Here is an 18208-nt window from a genome sequence, read left to right as displayed (position 1 = left end):
GTGGCAACTCTTATAGAGGAACACATTTAACTGAGGTGGAAGCTTACATTTTCAGAAGTTGTCCGTTATCATCATGGCGGGGAGCATGGCAGCCTACAGGCAGACATGGGGCTGGCTACATCTTTATCAGAAGGCAACAAAGAGTGGACTTTCCCATTGGGTGTGGCTTGAGCATATATGAGCCCTCAAACCTGCCTCCTTAGTGACATAATCCCTCCAACAAAGCTACACCTCCTAATAGTGCCACTCCCTATGAGATTAAGGGAGCCAATGACATTCAAACTACCACACTGCTGAAGTTGGGTTTTGCTTTGACTTGATTGTGACTGGGGCCTGGTTCCTCCCTCTGGAAAGAAGAAAGGCAGGCCCGTAAGCAGCCCTCCTCCATGGCCTCTGCACCAGGTCCCCGCCCTGTGTTGAGCTCCTGCTTTGACTGTACACGCATAAGCATGCCAGCAGGTGCCACACAGTCCTCTAAGGAGGCACGCTTGCCCAGCTGGTTTGGGTCTCTCTAGCATGTAGGCTACGGCAGGTAAGAAAGAATATTTTCAACATGAAGAGCCGATTTGAGCCCCAGATGTGAGGAAGCCCATTTTTAAAACCCTTGGATGGAAACACAGATGAACAACAAATTTGACACCCCCACCCTGCCACCAAAAACAGACTGCCCGGGAGACACGAGAATTGAGACTCTCCAACGGCCCTCTCCAGAACTGCTTAACCTCATGGGCAGCCCCAGCGTCCCCTGCCATGGCTGCCTCTCCAGACATGGTTTCTGAATCAGACACAGGGGTATGAGTGCAAAAAAGGATAAAGAGTAGAAAATTATAGACTCCAATCCATCTTTTCAAAAGAAAAGTCATCCTCCCATATGAAAGATATCTGGAGGACGAGAACTCAGAATTATCAGCCAACATTCCTAATATCTCATCATCATCTCCACTAGGCCTGACCATAGTTCCCCTTGTTGCATGCATGACTAGCCCAACTGGCCTCACTGAAGGCCAGAACATTCAGTGAATGACAGCGAAAGAACGGGCATGGTGGCCGATGACAAGCAAGCAGGCTTCAAGAGACACCATGTATTGGTTACAGACCCCACCCATGTTATGCTCACCACAAAGATGGACGGCTTTTCAGGACACCCACCCACCTCTAGGTCAGACATGGCTTAGGTGGAAGGAACTGGAATACAGCAAAGCAAATGGACAGGGCAGGTCTGTGTTGAAATGGGTATGAGAAATCAGCCTTCCATCTCTGATGGAGCTGCGGACCCAAGGCTATTTCCCATGCATGCCCAAGCCAGACAAGAGTGAGACGTCACTCACCTTCTGAAAAAAGTCTTCCCCGCTTCTGCCTTTTCCTTCAGCGGCAGCTGTAAATAAATAAAAGAGAAAATGTGCACATTTAAAATACTTTCTTCATTTCAATGCATAAATATTCAAAACCCTCAAAAACCAGCGCTATGAATGCAAAGGTAAAAACAGCGCCACCCTGGCCTCATCTGGGATGCAAAGTGAATGAAGCATGAGATATGAAATCTCATCAATTACACGGCATTGGATTAAGTGAAGACCCACGAGTCCCTGTCTCCATGCTGAGATGATAGTGGCCCTGCCCTTCCACGGTAACAAAGCTGCGAGAATGAACCCCGAGAGCAAAGCCATAGTCTATGCTCCCCACACTTCCCAGATGTAATGGATCCCAGGCATCAGGGCACATTTGGCATTGTCCACTTCTAAGCTAGTTAAGTTTTATGCTCTTGTGAACTGCAGTTTCCAGGAAGAAAAATGTTATGCCTATATTGGCTATTTGGCTAGAACTAATTTAATGTAGAGACTTGCAAAGTTTGGGTTATCTTTAAATCCTATTAATCCATTGATCGTCCTATGTCTGACCTGACATCCTTGTGATTATCAGGGTGACGCCTTTTGTGATGTATTAACTTAGCTTCCACCAACCCCAACCAAAGAATGTTCTCGGATAGCCTCTGAGACCATAGCAGAGATTCCCCACTTTGATGTATCCCATCTACCGACATTTCCACCAAATACCTTGAGAAGGTACCTTGGTAACAGGTGTTGGTTCTGTAACTACAAAGAACTTCGTGAAACCATTTCCTGGGGCAGCCTGGACCCATGTTCCCAGGCTACGTCACTCATGTTCAGCTTGAGAATAAACTTATTCTCTTTGAGGTGAGGGCTGTGCTTTATGTCAATAGCAAATGCTGTATGGGGATCTCAGTCAATCTCTCCCACTACTTTAACCCCCTTTCTCATTCACTCACACGAGGGGAAAGAGAGCAATGTAAGAATAAGCAATGATGGCAGAGGTCAAGGCCAACAGTAACCTTCATGTGAGATAAAGGGATTGGTACAGCGAGAACACAGTCCTATCTTTAAACTTCATGTGAGATGCCTAGAGCCCCTTTCTGGCTATAGGCAGTCAAAAACAGGAAGCCCAAGTCCCCCACCTGTGTCCTGAAACATCCTGTGACCTGCAGACATTTTAACGGGGCTGTGGTGGGAAGTGGAGAATTTGAGAGTAGGGAAGGGACGGAGCTAACAGCACATTGTTGTCAAGTCTCAAGCTGAATCTTTCCAATGGAGATGCAAGGACGGAGTCATGGATAACCGGATAGGCAAAGTCTCAGAAGCAGAGCACTAAAGTCCACAAGATACGGTGACCCAAACACCTGCTCTGTGTAGCCTGTTTGTATGTGTTTGTGCATATAATGTGTATATGTGCACACATATGTATTTATATGTATGTGTCCATTTAAACACACACATATGTGTAATGTGCTTATGGACATGTGCGTGCACAGGCATTGGTGTTTGTGTATGAGGATATGTATATGTGTGTATGTGGGTGTATGTACAGATGAATGCATACACACACGTGTATATAGGCGTATGTGTATGTGGAAGGACATGTGAGTTCACAGGCACATGCCCACAGCACTTTTTATTTTTTTTATTTTTTTTTAATTTATTTATTTATTAAAGATTTCTGTCTCTTCCCAGCCACCGCCTCCCATTTCCCTCCCCCTCCCCCTCCCCCAATTAAGTCCCCCCCCCAGCCCGAAAAGCAATCAGGGTTCCCTGTCCTGTGGGAAGTCCAAGGAACCCCCCACCTCCATCCAGGTCTAGTAAGTTGAGCATCCAAAGTGCCTAGGCTCCCACAAAGCCAGTACGTGCAGTAGGATCAGAAACCCATTGCCATTGTTCTTGAGTTCTCAGTAGTCCTCATTGTCCGCTATGTTCAGAGAGTCCGGTTTTATCCCAGGCTTTTCCAGACCCAGGCCAGCTGGTCTTGGTGAGTTCCCAGTAGAACATCCCCATTGTCTCAGGGTGTGGGTGCACCCCTCACGGTCCTGAGTTCCTTGCTCGTGCTCTCTCTCTTTCTGCTCCTGATTTGGACCTTGAGAATTCAGTCCTGTGCTCCAATGTGGGTCTCTGTCTCCCCACAGCACTTTTTAAAAAATATTTATTATTTATTTATTTATTATGTATACAATATTCTTTCTGTGTGTATGCCTGAGCCACCATATGGTTGCTGGGAATTGAACTCAGGACCTTTGGAAGAGCAGACAATGCTCTTAACCACTGAGCCATCTCTCCAGCCCCCCTGCCCCACAGCACTTTTTAAAATGACGTAAAAAGTAAGAAGTGGGGTGGAGCTATCCCTGAAGAATGACACTTTCTCATTAAGTTTTGACAAGCACCTGCTATGAATCTGATGGGTGGAAGTAACAACTGATAAAATTTAAACTTTTCTTTCTTCAACTCACAGCTACCTATGTGTAAGTGATTATTTTTACCAACATATTTTTATCAAAACAACAAAACAGAATATACATGCCTGGGAATTCTGAAGACAATTGGAGGAAACATACTGAAATACGAGCTAAGAAGAAATAAAAATATTTAATGTGTGATGGGGTTGAAATAATAAAGATGCCCATGTCCTACCCTCTGGGATTTGAGGTTATGTGATCATCAACACATAAGCAAACTGAGACAGGAAGAGCGCCCTGGGTTGTCTGAATAGGCCGATGTCACCACGTCCTTGTAATAACAAAGTAGGAGGGTCAGAATGCACAACAGCATGACAATAAAGGAGATGGGAAGACACAAATGTAGAAGTCAGAAAAGAGGAGGTGGGAGCCACCAGAGAAAGAATACATGTGACTTCCAGAATTGGAAATCAAAGAAAGGCAGGATTCCTACAGCCTTTGGGGGTGACAGCTGCTATCACCTTAACTTCAGGGAGATCCACTGCAGACTTCTAACCTCAGAACTGTAAGATGACAAATGTAAACTGTGCTGGGCCACTAGAATGGTGGCAGTTTGCCACATCAGTCACAGACACTAATCCTTGAAGTCAATCCCTTTCTACTCCCTTACTGTACCAATCCCACGCAGCCAATGCACACACTCAGCAGACGCTGCCACAGAGACAGCCTCTGTGCTCTACGGAGTAAACTGTCTCACTTGGAGATAGGTCAATACTAAAGCACTAAAAGAAGTAAAACTGAATTCTAAACAATTGGTCGACCCCAGCTGGAGGGTCTGAAGGGTTTTCTCCAGCAGAATAAAACGGGACATCCAAACCTAAGGACATAAACCAAAGAGCAAGTGTTCTTGGTGACATTGCTGCAGAGTCAGTACAAAGTCTTCACTTAAGGCTAAAAAGGGTTGAAAAGGGATGTACTCACTGACACCTTCATGGAAATAAAGAAGCAAAAAAGCAAATACAACAAGTTTTGAAAAGAAAAATTGAGTGACATTCAAGAGTTTCTTGGGGTAGGAATATTTAGCATTTCAAATATTTTCCTAAGTTCATATTGGGGGGGGGGCTTTGACTGGATGTACTTCTACATCACAAGAATCCACAAGTGTCAGCTCCCTGCAGCAAAGGCCTTCTACTATAGATGTTCCTTTCTGGTCAATGCCTCTACTCAGGACAAGCTCGCCATGACAGAACCTCAAAGTACATCCAAACAACAACAGGAAAATTTCTGTAATTAGAACCAAAATAGAATGAAACATGTTTTGGAACTGGGGAGGACACTAAAATTTAACCAAAAACACATATTGTTAGCACGCCTGGGGTTTGCAAAGAAATAGCAGGCTAGGGAACCACAAACAGATGTTCACTGCCCTTTTTGACTCTGCACGCTTATGTGGAACACCCCCACCCCAGTCTACAAGGCCACAGACAGACGGGTGATGTGCAGGTACTACCACACCCTGGCTATGCCAACTCTTCCCTGCATATCAACCCCTAACGTAAAGCTTAATCTATAAATTCAACAGAGTAAGAGATTAACAATTAACAGGTAATAATAAAAGGAACAGTTAAAAACCATACTACAGCTAAATTTATTGTAGCAAAGACAATCCATCAATACCTTATAATCGTACTCAAGCCTCTTGCGATGGCACGGACTGTCACAACACCCTTGTGAGGTGATAAAGCCACGTGAATGCTGTGGGCCTTGTCACACAGCATTAAGCTACTGCTTCAGGGTCCTCAAGTGTAAGCTCTGTGGAACCATGAGTCTACCTGACAACCGAGATGGTGGTCTCCAACTGGTGGGTTGTGCATATGGTGTGGATATACCAGAAATAAAAACAGTATTATTCATATCCCAAGAAGGGTCATGCCACTCAGACGGGCATGCAATTCAAAACTTAAATGTTATCTATTTCTAGAATATCCCGTGTGGAATTTCCAGATCATAGATAGTCAGAAATAACTGAAACTACAGTAAGGGAAGGGAACTGTACAAGAAAATACAGATGAACCTGGCTCTCCTGAACTTTTGATATGTGTGTTTCCTAAGCTACTACAGTCAAGGCAAAACACTCTGGTTGGATTCTTGTTTGCATCATTGTCTCAGATGCCACCTAGGGCTCATCTACTCCTGTCACTTCCTAAGAAGTACCTGTGCTTCAGCTTCAGGTCACTGGGTCTCTTTGGGGACTTTAACTGACTCTCAGAAACACAACTGTCAAGGCTGAAGACGTCAATCCAGAGAGGACATTTCCTGTCTTCTTGTCCCTCAAACATAAACCTTTCAGAGTTCCAACTCAGAGTCTCCCTCTCAAATGCAGCCTACATCCACAGTATGAAAACCCCAAATTGCTGCCAAGAAGTTACAGTTGGAGGGGAGAGTGGTGAGATCAACATGGAATATTTTTCTCGGTGTAAACTCAGACATTTGACATGTTGATTCCATAGACCCAGGGAAGAACAGAGATTGCTACTTTCAGTTCACAAATATCTGGGTCCTGCGCCAAGGAAAAGAAACAGTCAAGTCCCAACCCTTATCCAGTTTACACCCCTAACCATGGAAGAGCCAAAGCCACCCAACCAGTGAGGCAAAACCAAAACCACAACTCAGCTCTAGCGACAACCTTCCCAAAGACCTTTGCAAACCCCAGTGCTGTCCAGATTACACTTTACATGGCTTGATTATTTCTCTTCTTGTAATAGAAGCTAAGTCCTTCTGCTCTCTCCCCACAGGGGATCAGGGCAGCTACCGCTAGCACTGAGAAGGAAAGAGAAAGACTTTGGGAGGGCCACCAGAGAGCTGGATTCCAAGGGAAAAATAAGAAACACAATACGACCATGATCCAAAGCACTTCATTATGTTTGGACAGGAAGATGTTGCCTATGAAATAAGCCGAGCTATGGTCTCTGCTGTGGGGCTGCTCAAATGCTGAAGTCTTTGTTATATGATGTGGAGAAAACGACTCTCCCTTGGGTCTGCAAACTTACACACGGGAACTTCTTTGTCCCTCTCCCCCACGATAACATGGAAAGTGCATCATAATTTAATGCTGTATTTTATTAAGTCACTCTTTTTAGGATCACTCTGGCATAATGTTACCAGTTGGATTTTTAAAACCTTGGTGTTTTCCTGGGCAACAAAAGCAGCTGTCTCTCTTCTCCTCTTCCCGACACACAACACCAGGAACAAATTCCTTTGATACTACTGAAATATGGTCGGCTGAACATGCAGGTAATCAGTTTTGTGTTTTGAGCTGAACGATTCATTTTTATGTTTATTATAATTTCTCCAAGGCTCTGCCATGTTTTATTTCATATTTTTGCCTCACAAGAAATATGGGATGGCAAAGCCCGTGCCAATAAAAGCGGCAGAAGTTGGGACAGGTGTAAACTATTACCAGAGCTGCCCCCCAACTCCTGAGCGCTCCTGGGTAATTACTCAATTAAATGGGGTGGGATCCTGTTTGAAAGTCTGCCTAGGGCTCAAGGAAACTTCTGTTTAAATATCATTTTTCTTTCCAACTGCTTTTCTTTCAAAGCATTAGATGCTTCATGGACCAAAATCGAAAAATGCAGGGATGAGAAAATTTTAGATTTAAAACACAAGGTCAAATATCTTTCAACATTACCTAGACAAACAAAATGTGAGACCCAATAAAAGCGTGAATTAAAAACAACGATTGTGGTTCAGAAAGATGGCTCAGTGGGTGAAAGTGATAACCACCAAGCTTGAGGATCTGAGTTTGATCCCTTGGGACCCACGAGATAGAAGGAGAAAAAGGACACACACAAGTTGTCCTCAAACTTCTACAAGCATACTGTAGTATGAACCACAAAAACATACACACAAAAATACAAATGTCATAAGATATTTTTAAATACGTGTAAAATGATGTTTGTTAAATTTATACATTCCCTTTCCCCAACTTTCAAATGGACGTGTGAAACATATGTGCAAGGATGTGTCTGAGTACGAGCGAATGCACGCCACACCATGCATACGGAGGTCAGAGGACCACCTCAGATGCCAGTTGCCTTGCTTCAGATAGGGACTTCCTGATGTTTTGCTACTGAGTCCATCACACTAACGGGTCTGAGAATTTCTAGCGATTCTCTGCCTCCCATGTAAGAGCACTGAGACTGGAGATTGCCATGCCCTGGTTTACGTGGGTTCCAAGGATTTGAATTCCGGTCCTCACGCTACAAAGCAAAGCACTTTACCTGCTGAGCCAACTCCCAAGCCCTGCCTTTAAGCCCATTGCATTAATTTTTGTGTTTTCCGTTTTTGCTTTGAACACAATATACTATAGCACACCCGCAACTAAGTTGCCTTCTGGTTGCCAGGCAGACAAACTGTTGCTAGTCAAGAAGCCCTATTCTTGCCTAAGATGTTTATAAAACACTCACCTGCAACATCACTTTAACTTGGGTTCTAAAGAAGTAGAGCCATACATTGTATTCTTTTTTTTTAATATTTTTATGGTTTATTTAACTTTATTTTATGTGCATTGGTGTGAAGTGTCAGATCCCCTGGAACTGATCTTCAGACAGTTGTGAGCTGCCATGTGGGTGCTGGGAATTGAACCCGGGTCCTCTGGAAGAGCAGTCTGTGCTCTTAACCACTGAGCCATCTCTCCAGCCCCCCATACATTGTATTCTGTGTTCTAACTGCTCCCAGGAAACTTCCCTGGGAGCTGACTAGTTCTCCTCAAAGGGGAATGAGGAGAAGATATAGCCAGGCTTCAGGGTCTACCTGCTTCTGCAGAGACCTGCTGGCTTGGTAAATCACACCTAGCACTCTGGACTGGTGGCAAAACACAGCAAAGCAGACATGAAGCCTATGTTTAAAGCGTGGTCCAAAGATTAATTGTGTGTTTGATTTCAAATCTCAGCAATAAAAAAAGTACCATCTGAATACTGTATAACTCACCACCGCAAGCACGGAGTCTTGTCAACATCTCCCACAAAGCCTCCTACCTGATGCCCAGAGCTCACTGCAAGTAACTCAAACCCAGCTACGCTGAAGAAATTATGTAAGCTTACTAAAAGAACACAAAAGAACAAGAACAACAACAACAAAAAAATATTTTTCTATTAACAGTGGCTGGGTAAAGAGTGGCCCTCTTTATATCTTTCTCTAAAACACTGGTTTATTTTTACAGTTAAGTTTCTATGATCCTGGGGCAGGAAACACGGCAGATAAGCTCAAGTGACACCCTTGCAGAAGACCAGAGTTCAGTTCACAGCATCCACACCGGGTGGCTCACACCCACCCAGTGAATCTAACTCTGGGGGGCTCTGACACCCTCTGCACTCACACATACATATGCACATAGCCACACACATGTACATGTAATTTAAAATAGGAAGAGTAAACCTTTCCAAAGTTTTTCTATGGTTGCAAATACAAAGAATTGGGCTGCCTTAACATAAAAGAGAAAGCACAGGGTATAGACTCAGCATGAGTCCGTCTCACAGATCCTCTCGGCCTTCCCTTCTAGCCTGCTTCTGTTCCTTTGTTATGACAGGTCCCCCAGGGCTCACACCAGGCTGGGACTCAAGTAGGAGATTTCACCCTCTTCCTTGTCCTCTGTTATGAACACTCCAGACTTACTTAGTCCTTGAGCAGCTTGCTTGCAGGAGCCGCTTTCAACCTCAACTCCATTCACTGGGGACTCCACACTTGGTGTAGACCACCATCCACCTGGACTCCTCAGCCTTGCTTCCTAGCCTGTCACCATTCTTCAGCGTGATCCCCTTAGCCAAAGAATTCATTCTATCAGGGACACCCGCCACCCCAGCCACTATATTCCCCTATATTATATAGCCACTATATTCCAGAGTGAGTAACAACAACCAAAGAAGGAAATATGCACCCAACAAAGACAAGCTCAGATATATACAGAAAGAAACACCTCAAACAGCATAGATCCAGATGCACGGGTCCCAGTGCAAAAACACAAAACACAAGACGCGCTGATACACCTTCAATCACATACTGACCTACACAGTGACAGATGGTGACCTTAACAGCCCACTCTCTCGAGTAGTCAGGTCACTGAGACAAAAATTAAACATAAATATATGGGAGTTATAGGACATATATCAAGTAGACCTAGGAGACACCTACAGAACATTCCAACCAAAAGAATATGCTTTCTTTGAAGTGGTTTTCATAGACCTTTCTCCAAAATTAATCACATACTAGGACACAAAGCAAATCTCAATAGATATAAGAAAATTTGAAATAGCACCCTGCATCCTATCTGACCACCATGGATTAAAGCTGGATATCAAAAACAACTAAAACAGAAAGTATACGAACTCATGGAACCTGAGCAACTCACTGCCAAATAAAAATGAGTCAAGGTAGAAATCAAGGAAGAAACTAAAAATTTTTTTTTTCTTTTTGGTTTTTCGAGACAGGGTTTCTCTGTGGTTTTGGAGCCTGTCTGGAACTAGCTCTTGTAGACCAGGCTGGTCTCGAACTCACAGAGATCCGCCTGCCTCTGCTTCCTGAGTGCTAAAAACTTTTTAGAATTGGAAGGAAATGAAAATACAATATCTCCAAACCTGTGGGACACAAGGAAGGCAGTTCTAAGTGGTTATTGCACTAAGAGCTTACATTAAAAAGCTAGACAGATCTCATATTGGTAACTTAGTGACACACCTGACATTTAAAAGGTTGCAACCAATGAAATAGAAACAAAAAAAGAAGCGATACAAACAATCAATGAAATGAAGAGTTGGTTCTTTGAAAAAAAAATCAAGATTGACAAACCCATAACCAAATTAACTAAAAGGAGATAGAAGACGCAAACTGTATGTGGAAGAATGAAAATAGGTCCATATTTTTCACCCTCCACAAAACTCAACTCCAGATGTATCAAGGACCTCAATGTAAGACCAGATACCTTGAAATTGATAGAAGAGAATGTGGGGAGCAGTCTTGAACTCATTGATACAGGAGAAGATGTTCTGAATTGGACACCATTAGTACAGGCACTAAGAACAACAATTAATAAATGGAACCTCATGAAACTAAGATTTTTTTGTATGGTAAAGGACATCATCATTCAGACAAAGCAGGCTACAGAATGGGACCAGATCTTTACCAATAACACATTCTAATGACAGTTAATACCTAAAATATATAAAGAACCAAAAATAAAATAAACTGGACAAAAAGAAAACAAACAACCCAATTAAAAGTGTGGTACAGAACTCAAAAGAGAGTTCTCAAAAGATCAACCACAAATGACTGAGAAACACTTAAAGAAATGTTCACCATACTTAGTCACCAGGGAAATGCATATTAAAACTACTTTGCGATTTCATCTTACCCCAATCAGAATGGCCAAGATCGATAAAACAAATGACAGCTGATGCGGGGAAGAATGTGGGGTAAGAGGAACATTCATCCATTGCTGGTGGGAGTTCAAACTCATAGAGCCACAGTAGAAATCAGTGTAGCTTCCTCAGAAAGCTAGGAATAGATCTACCTCAAGATCTAGCTATACCACTCTTGGGCATATTCCCAAAGGACATCTTACTACAGAGACACTTGCTCATCCATGTTAAGTGTTGTTTCATTCATAATATCCAACAACTGGAAACAACCTAGATATCCACCAACTGATGCATAGATAATGAAAACATGGTACATTAATACAATGGAATATTATGCAGTTGTTTAGAAAAATTAAATTATTAAATTTGTAAGTAAAAGGATGGAGCTAGAAAAAAATCATCCTGAGTACGGTGTCTAGACCCCAAAATATAAATACTCTATGTTTTCTCTTAAATGTGGATGTTAGCTTTGGAGCTCTTGATATGTGTGCTACAGTCTGAATAATTGCCGTGGCTAGGTACATAGTGAGGGACAAGGAAGAGAAGAGGATGTCTCAAGGAAGGGGTTATAAAAACATTATGTTATGGAGAAACAAAGGGATAACTAGAACAGGAGGATTAAATAGGGGGAAATGGGAAAGAAGGGTAAAGGAGGGGCTATTAAGAGGGACAACTCACACTAAAGGCCATTTGCAAAACCATATGGAAACCTACCATGGTAGATGCCTCCTAAAATATAATCTTATATGAAAGGAATCTAAATGGCGTCACCAAATAATAGGGGAGACAATGTTCCAACTAGACATTTTATACCTCCAAGTAAAACTTGCAGTGACAGAAATGGTTTATATCTTGTTGAGTCATTGGCTAAAGGGGCACCATGGAAACCCCTAAATATAGCATGCTATTGCCATGGCTACTGGCTCCTCTCTGCAACCTGAGGGTAAAGCCATATTGCGCAAGAGAACACATACTTATGTCACTGATCAGGGAGAAGTCAAGCTGGCGTCTAACTAGAAGCTTTACAACTACTGATTCATGTTCATTGTATTGTGATGGAGGAGGGTCTATGTGTTTCTTTCATTGGTTAATAAAAAACTGCCTTGGCCCTGATAGGACAGAAAATTAGGTAGGCCTTGTAGACAGAACAGAATGCTGGGAAGAAGGCAGTGAGGCAGACACCATGCCTCTCCTCTCCAAGATGGATACAGGTTAAGATCTTACCGGTAAGCCACTACCTCGTGGTGCTACACAGATTATTAGAAATGGGTTAATCAAGATGTGAGAGTTAGCCAGTAAGAGGCTGAAACTAATGGGACAGGCAGTGTTTAAAAGAATACAGTTTTCGTGTAATTATTTTGGGTAAAGCTAGCAGGGTGGCGGGAAGCAGCCCCACTGCTCATATTACTACAGTATTGAAAAGTATTCTGTTCACTATCAGAGGAGAAAGGCAGACATCAACCCAGCTACAAAACCCATGACCTACAGCAGCGGCTGCCCTGTGAGAAATACTGGTGCAACTGTGGCACAAACGTTATGGGAGCCACCAACCAGTTTTTAATCATACTTAAGACCCACTCACTCCATGAGATGGAACCCATAGCTGACACTGCTAAAACAGCCAAGAACATTAGACTAGATGGGTCACTGGCCTAGGGGAAAACCTATTACTATTCTGCTAAAGGAATACAGCAAGAAAATGACCCCTGATGTCATATTGCTCTACCTATAGAACAGTGCCTCATTCAACCCACAACAGTGGATGGAATTAACAGAGACTTGCAATGAGACATATACAGAGAATAAGAGACTTAGAAGCACTCAGCCCTAAATGGGATGTTTTCATCAAACCCCTCCTCTCAAGGCTCAGGGAACTATACAGAAAAGGGAGTAGGAAGACTAATACTGAGAAGTGATCGGCGACTCCACGGAAACACTGTCTTCCAGTCACAACAGGACAGATACACCTATAAACTCACAGATACTGAGGCAGCAGGCTCGAGGTCTGCCCAGGAAGACACAGGCTCCTACCCCTTACCAAGAAACTATCTCCAACTGGAATCCAGTTGCAAGGAGAAAATTAAGTTTCCTCGAATGGAGTCTCACCGGGTATGTAGACCACACTTCAGGGCAGGCACTACGGCCAAGAATAGCTGGCCAATACAAAATGAACTCGTGTGTGTGTGTGTGTGTGTGTGTGTGTGTGTGTGTGTGTGTGTGTTTAAAGAGAGACAAAAAAAGAACATAAAGTCAGGTGGTTAGCTATATGGAGAGAATCTGAGAAGAACTGAGGGATGGAAAATTATGACCAAAATATATTGTACAAATTTTTTAAATAAAAAAGACAAATCACAGGATGGTGGCTGCTCTTGTATAAGAATGTGCACATGTGCATACATGAGTGCAAATTAAATACACACTTGTTTTTTTCTGTGTATACGTATGTTAGCAAGCAGAGCAAATAAGCACAAAACACAGTTGCTATCTGAGAGCCAGAAGCCTTGTGTCACGACTTTGTATCCTTTAGAAAACCATTTAAACAGCGTGCACTATTAGTAGGGAATAAGTCATTTTCAAATCTGCCTTCCTATTGAAGACTGAAACAAATCATTAGCATTTCTGGTTTGTGACTTCAGCATAGAAGGCAGCCTAGAAAACACAGGGGACAGAGACTAGTTGAGGAGGCAGGACAGATGATAGTATCTCACAGGAGAACAGTGGGTGCACAATAGCCTTGTACCTGATCTGGATCCCAGACCGGCTAGGACTTTCTACGCTGAGACACTGACAGTTGCTCAGATCTCGGAGAGCAGGGGTCTTATGCAGCCCTGATAAAAAAGCATGCGTGTGTTCCCCAGGCGCCAGTTTTGTGGGTAAGATAGTAAAACAGACAGCCCTTATGCACAGAATTCAGATATGCCTGGAACACATTTGTTTCTAATTTGAAATGAGTTGCCTTGCCCTATTGTCATGTTTTTGCAAACCAGGAGAAATATATGGACTTGATTCCGTTCAACAGCCATTCACATAAACTCTTAAATGGTTTCACGGCTGTAGGTTGGGTCGGACATTAAGGAAATGATCATCGATGCTACATGCTTTATTTAAACCGCTCTGATTCTTCCTGCTATCCCCAATGAGACCAACAGGCCTTTCCTTCGATCTTCAAAATGCCCCCGGGAGTTTAAGACAACTTAAACTGGGTTTCACACTCTTGATTCCCACAATTTGGAAATGTTTCTTATTTCAGCCCTGTGGAGCCTGGGGCTGTGCTTGCCACTTGAATCTTTCTTGCTGGATAAGAGAGAAGAGGTGAGTTATTCCCCCAGAGCACTGCTGTGCAGTAAGAAAGACAATGTTCTTCTCCAATGCAATTTCAAGTTTTAAAACCACATTAAGAAGGGTAGAAATCAAACAGGTGAGATCAGTGTTGGTGGTATATCTGCTTCCTCTGCTACAAAAGGTTTCATCGTTTCAACACATACTTGAACATTAATGAGACATTTGGTTTTTTGTTTTGCACTGTCTTCAAAGCCCACTGTTTGCTTTATGCATACTGTGCTTCTGAACCCTCAGATTAAGTGTGTCTCAAACGCTCATAGCCACGTGTAGCTAGTGACTGCTACTGGAAGGTGATATAAGTTTGCTGTGGGATGCTAAAGGGCTAGAATTCTGTGAAACTATACCAAAGCTATGAACATCCTTTAGCTTTTGATGAAAGAATTGTTTGAACTAGGCTAAGACTATACAAACACCCAGAGTTGTAAAACAGTGTTAGCCGGGTTAAATGATGCTTTAGAAATGACTTGGGTAAGAAGAAGAGAGTCTCAAAGTTAGACTTTGACATGACCCATGTTGTGGTTGACCAGATGGACTGAAATTCCATCAATGTGTATTAGCACGGTTGGTCTACAAGGAAGTTGTCATCATCAATCCATCAATCCAATATGTAGCAAGTGTGAACAAACTCTCTTCCAATTACTAGGAAAGTTCATTTCAATCTGTGACATGCATGCATTTATTGTGTGTTCAGATTTTTGTGAATAACTGTTACATTTATAGCAATAGATGTTTTCTGATAACAAAATCCCAAAGTTAATAGAGAACTTTGGCCTGGAAGCGTGGTAGGGCCATCACTGTGTCTGTCCACTGAACTAGGACATCAGCAGGGATTGCTTCACCACCCCAAGAGATTTGATGTGTTCTCCATGTGTTGAAGACTTTAGTCAGCCACCTTGCAAAAGCCACAGTGTTACTCGCTGGCTCAAACGGATCAGGACTCCTCCAATGCCTCCCATAGTCTTTGCAATTGCTCTTAGTTTTATTAAAATATTTGGTGAGAAATGCAAATTTTATATGTATGTGCATGCATGTGTGTGATATATGTTATTGAAAATAAATTTTATATGATATATTCTGATCAAAATTTCCCCTCCCCCAGGTCCTCCCATATCATCTCCACTCCCCTCACACCCAGCATCATGTCCTTTCTCTTGTCAGGAAACAAACATGCCAACAAAAAGAACCAGGATAAACTTTTACAAAATAAAAAGCCACAAAGAAAAACTTGAGAAACACAGAACATAAAACAGGAAGTCAGAAAGTAAGAGGTCAATAAGACAAAAATTGCCCAAACAAAGCCATATAAGACAAAAAGTCAACCAAAATACCCCTGACTTCTTTTGTGTTAGCCCTCTACTGCTAGGCATGGGACCTACCCTTAAGTGTGGTTTATATACCCAGCGAGATTCCATTTGAAAAAAAAAAAACTAATTTTTCTTTTGCAAGCAGATATCAATTAGAGACAGCTTCTGGGTTGGAGGTGGGAGTTTGTATCCATTTCCCCCTTCTCAGCACTAGGTACCTGTCTGGCTTGACTTGGAACTTGTGCAGGCCCTGTGCTTGCTGCCAGTTTCTGTGTGGTTATTTCGGGTCTGAACTGCCGGTCGGCCAGGAAACAAACAAGCAGCTTCCCTTCAACAGGCAGTGGTACCAGAATTTATTCCTACTGTTTGTACTGGCTTTTTAAACCCATTCTCTTTGGAGAGATACCTTTGCTCAGCCTAGATATGGTACAGAGGGCCTTGGTCCTTCCTCAAAGCAATATGTCTTACCCTCTCTAAGGAGAGGATGGGGGTGGAGGAAGGGAAAGTGAAGGGAACAGGAGGAGGGGAGGGAGTGAGAACTGGGATTAGTACGTAAAATGGAAAAAAAATATTTTTTTTGTTTTTTCTTAATAAAAATTTAAAAAAGAAGAAAAAGGAAATAGTTAAAAGCATTAATATAAAGATAATCCCGGACTGAATCTGAAGAGAGTTCTTTTCCAGGGATCATAATTGAGTATTGTAAAAAGAAGTTAACTATAAGAACCAGTTAATAAAAATCTCTTCTCAATGCTGCCACTTCAATCCCATTTTGAAGACAATAAATAAATAAATAAATAAATAAATATAAATAAATAAATAGGCATAGAAAACAAAGAACTGCAAAAGAATTACAAACTATGTGCATTAAAATACAGAAACAACATAGTCTAATGGTTTGGATTTTTTTTCCTTCAAAAAAGGGAAAACACACAAAACAAAGAAAACTAAATTTTAAACATCAGTCCAAAGTCTACAACCAACTGAATGCTTGTATGAAATTAGATAAAATAGTAACTATTTTTAAAAGTCAGAGAGATACGCTACAAAGCCTCCAAAATTAAGTGGTATTCCCCAATCTGTAAGGCTAACAATTTTTACAACCAAATAGCAGCATCTGCTTCTGAAATTTCATAATGTCTGGAAGAGAAATAGCCTTGAAAGCTTTCAGGGAGACAAAAGCGAGTCACAGGCAATTAGAATGGCATCAGGACTCTCCTTCAAGCCGTGGGAAGCTTCGTGGCAATGGAGAAAAGCCCAAAGCGCTAAGACAAGATGATGTTCAACCCAAAGTTATTTACTTGGCCGAAGTCTCGGCTGGGTGGAAGGAGACGATAATGTCTCTCTGGGCTTGCGAAGTGGACCAAGAAATAAAACAAAACAGACACCCTCTTCCTGAAACTTTCATGGGCAGAATTTGTGTGCTGCTAAGTGGGGAACGAGCTGAGGAAGTAAGGGACTTTCCTTGCCACAGGAAACTTGGATGTGAATAAAGAAAGGGACATGAGGAAGGTTTCAAAGACGGAAGAGAAGTCTCCAGGTTTCAAAGGGGCTGCTGTGAAGCCAGCCCAGAAGTAAAGTGTTAAGAAAGGCAGTTGGGATTTAGCTCAGCAGTAAATACAAGTCCCTGGGTTTGGTCCCAGCATGGAAAGAAAATAAGATCACAGACTTTTAAAAAGTAAAAGTAAAAGATGAAAAGGAACAATGGGCTTCAAGAGAGATAGTTGTCAGGGTCACAGAAATATTTTTTAATGTTAACTAAGTATCTGACATACTAACCATGTGGAAAATCTTATTAAGAGGATTTAGGGAGTGTGGGGAGAATTTGTGATAGGAAAAAAGAACTACAAGATCTGCAGAAAAACAACAAGGCAATTACCAATTCCAGAAAAAAAACAAACTTCTGACAAAGACTATGGTATCTGTATATTCTCTGACATAGCACAGAGAATGCAAATACTGAACACAGATTTAACTAAACTTGATATTTCATTGTATTAAGAAGGAAAGGGAAGGAAAAGTGGATGCTAGGTCCTTTCTTCATATGAATATAACTGAAGACTCAAACATTAATGAATAGAGGAAAGCAATAACACACACACAAATAAAACATGACTGGAACTAAGAAACAAGATACTGCAGGGCAACCATGACTGTCCTATAAGCCACTTTATATCATCTCATGCTCAAAGCATCTGTGCATTGCTTGATGATAAGTTTACTATACTAGTCTATGTCAGCTTAAAATCCATACCAAAGAGAACTGAAAATAAAAAAGTAAATAGTCTGTCCTAATCATATTTAGGCTCAAATATTTCTTCCCAAAAGTTGTTCCCTAAAATAGTAAAATTAGAACCTGGCACCTTTGGGACATGATTAGGTCATGAAGATGAAACTCTTATTGACAAAATAGT

At 42.0% G+C, this 18208-nt stretch overlaps 1 protein-coding gene across 3 annotated transcripts in view; it reads right to left on the bottom strand.

Moving 5' to 3' along the window:
• Bicc1 (BicC family RNA binding protein 1) overlaps nucleotides 1-18208 on the bottom strand; it is a 218674-nt gene that overhangs the window by 138014 nt on the left and 62452 nt on the right. For all 3 annotated transcript variants that reach the window (XM_041656541.1, XM_041656542.1, XM_041656543.1), the window contains exon 2: nucleotides 1329-1375. In XM_041656541.1, coding sequence (XP_041512475.1) covers nucleotides 1329-1375 — 47 coding nt within the window. The remainder of the gene's footprint in view (nucleotides 1-1328; nucleotides 1376-18208) is intronic.

This window comes from Microtus oregoni, unplaced genomic scaffold (assembly GCF_018167655.1).
Source record: "Microtus oregoni isolate MIOR12 unplaced genomic scaffold, Mior012 000007F_ref0000211, whole genome shotgun sequence".
Lineage (NCBI taxonomy): Eukaryota > Metazoa > Chordata > Mammalia > Rodentia > Cricetidae > Microtus > Microtus oregoni.
Note: the sequence above shows the minus strand (reverse complement) of the source record. Positions and strands in the feature narration are given on the sequence as shown.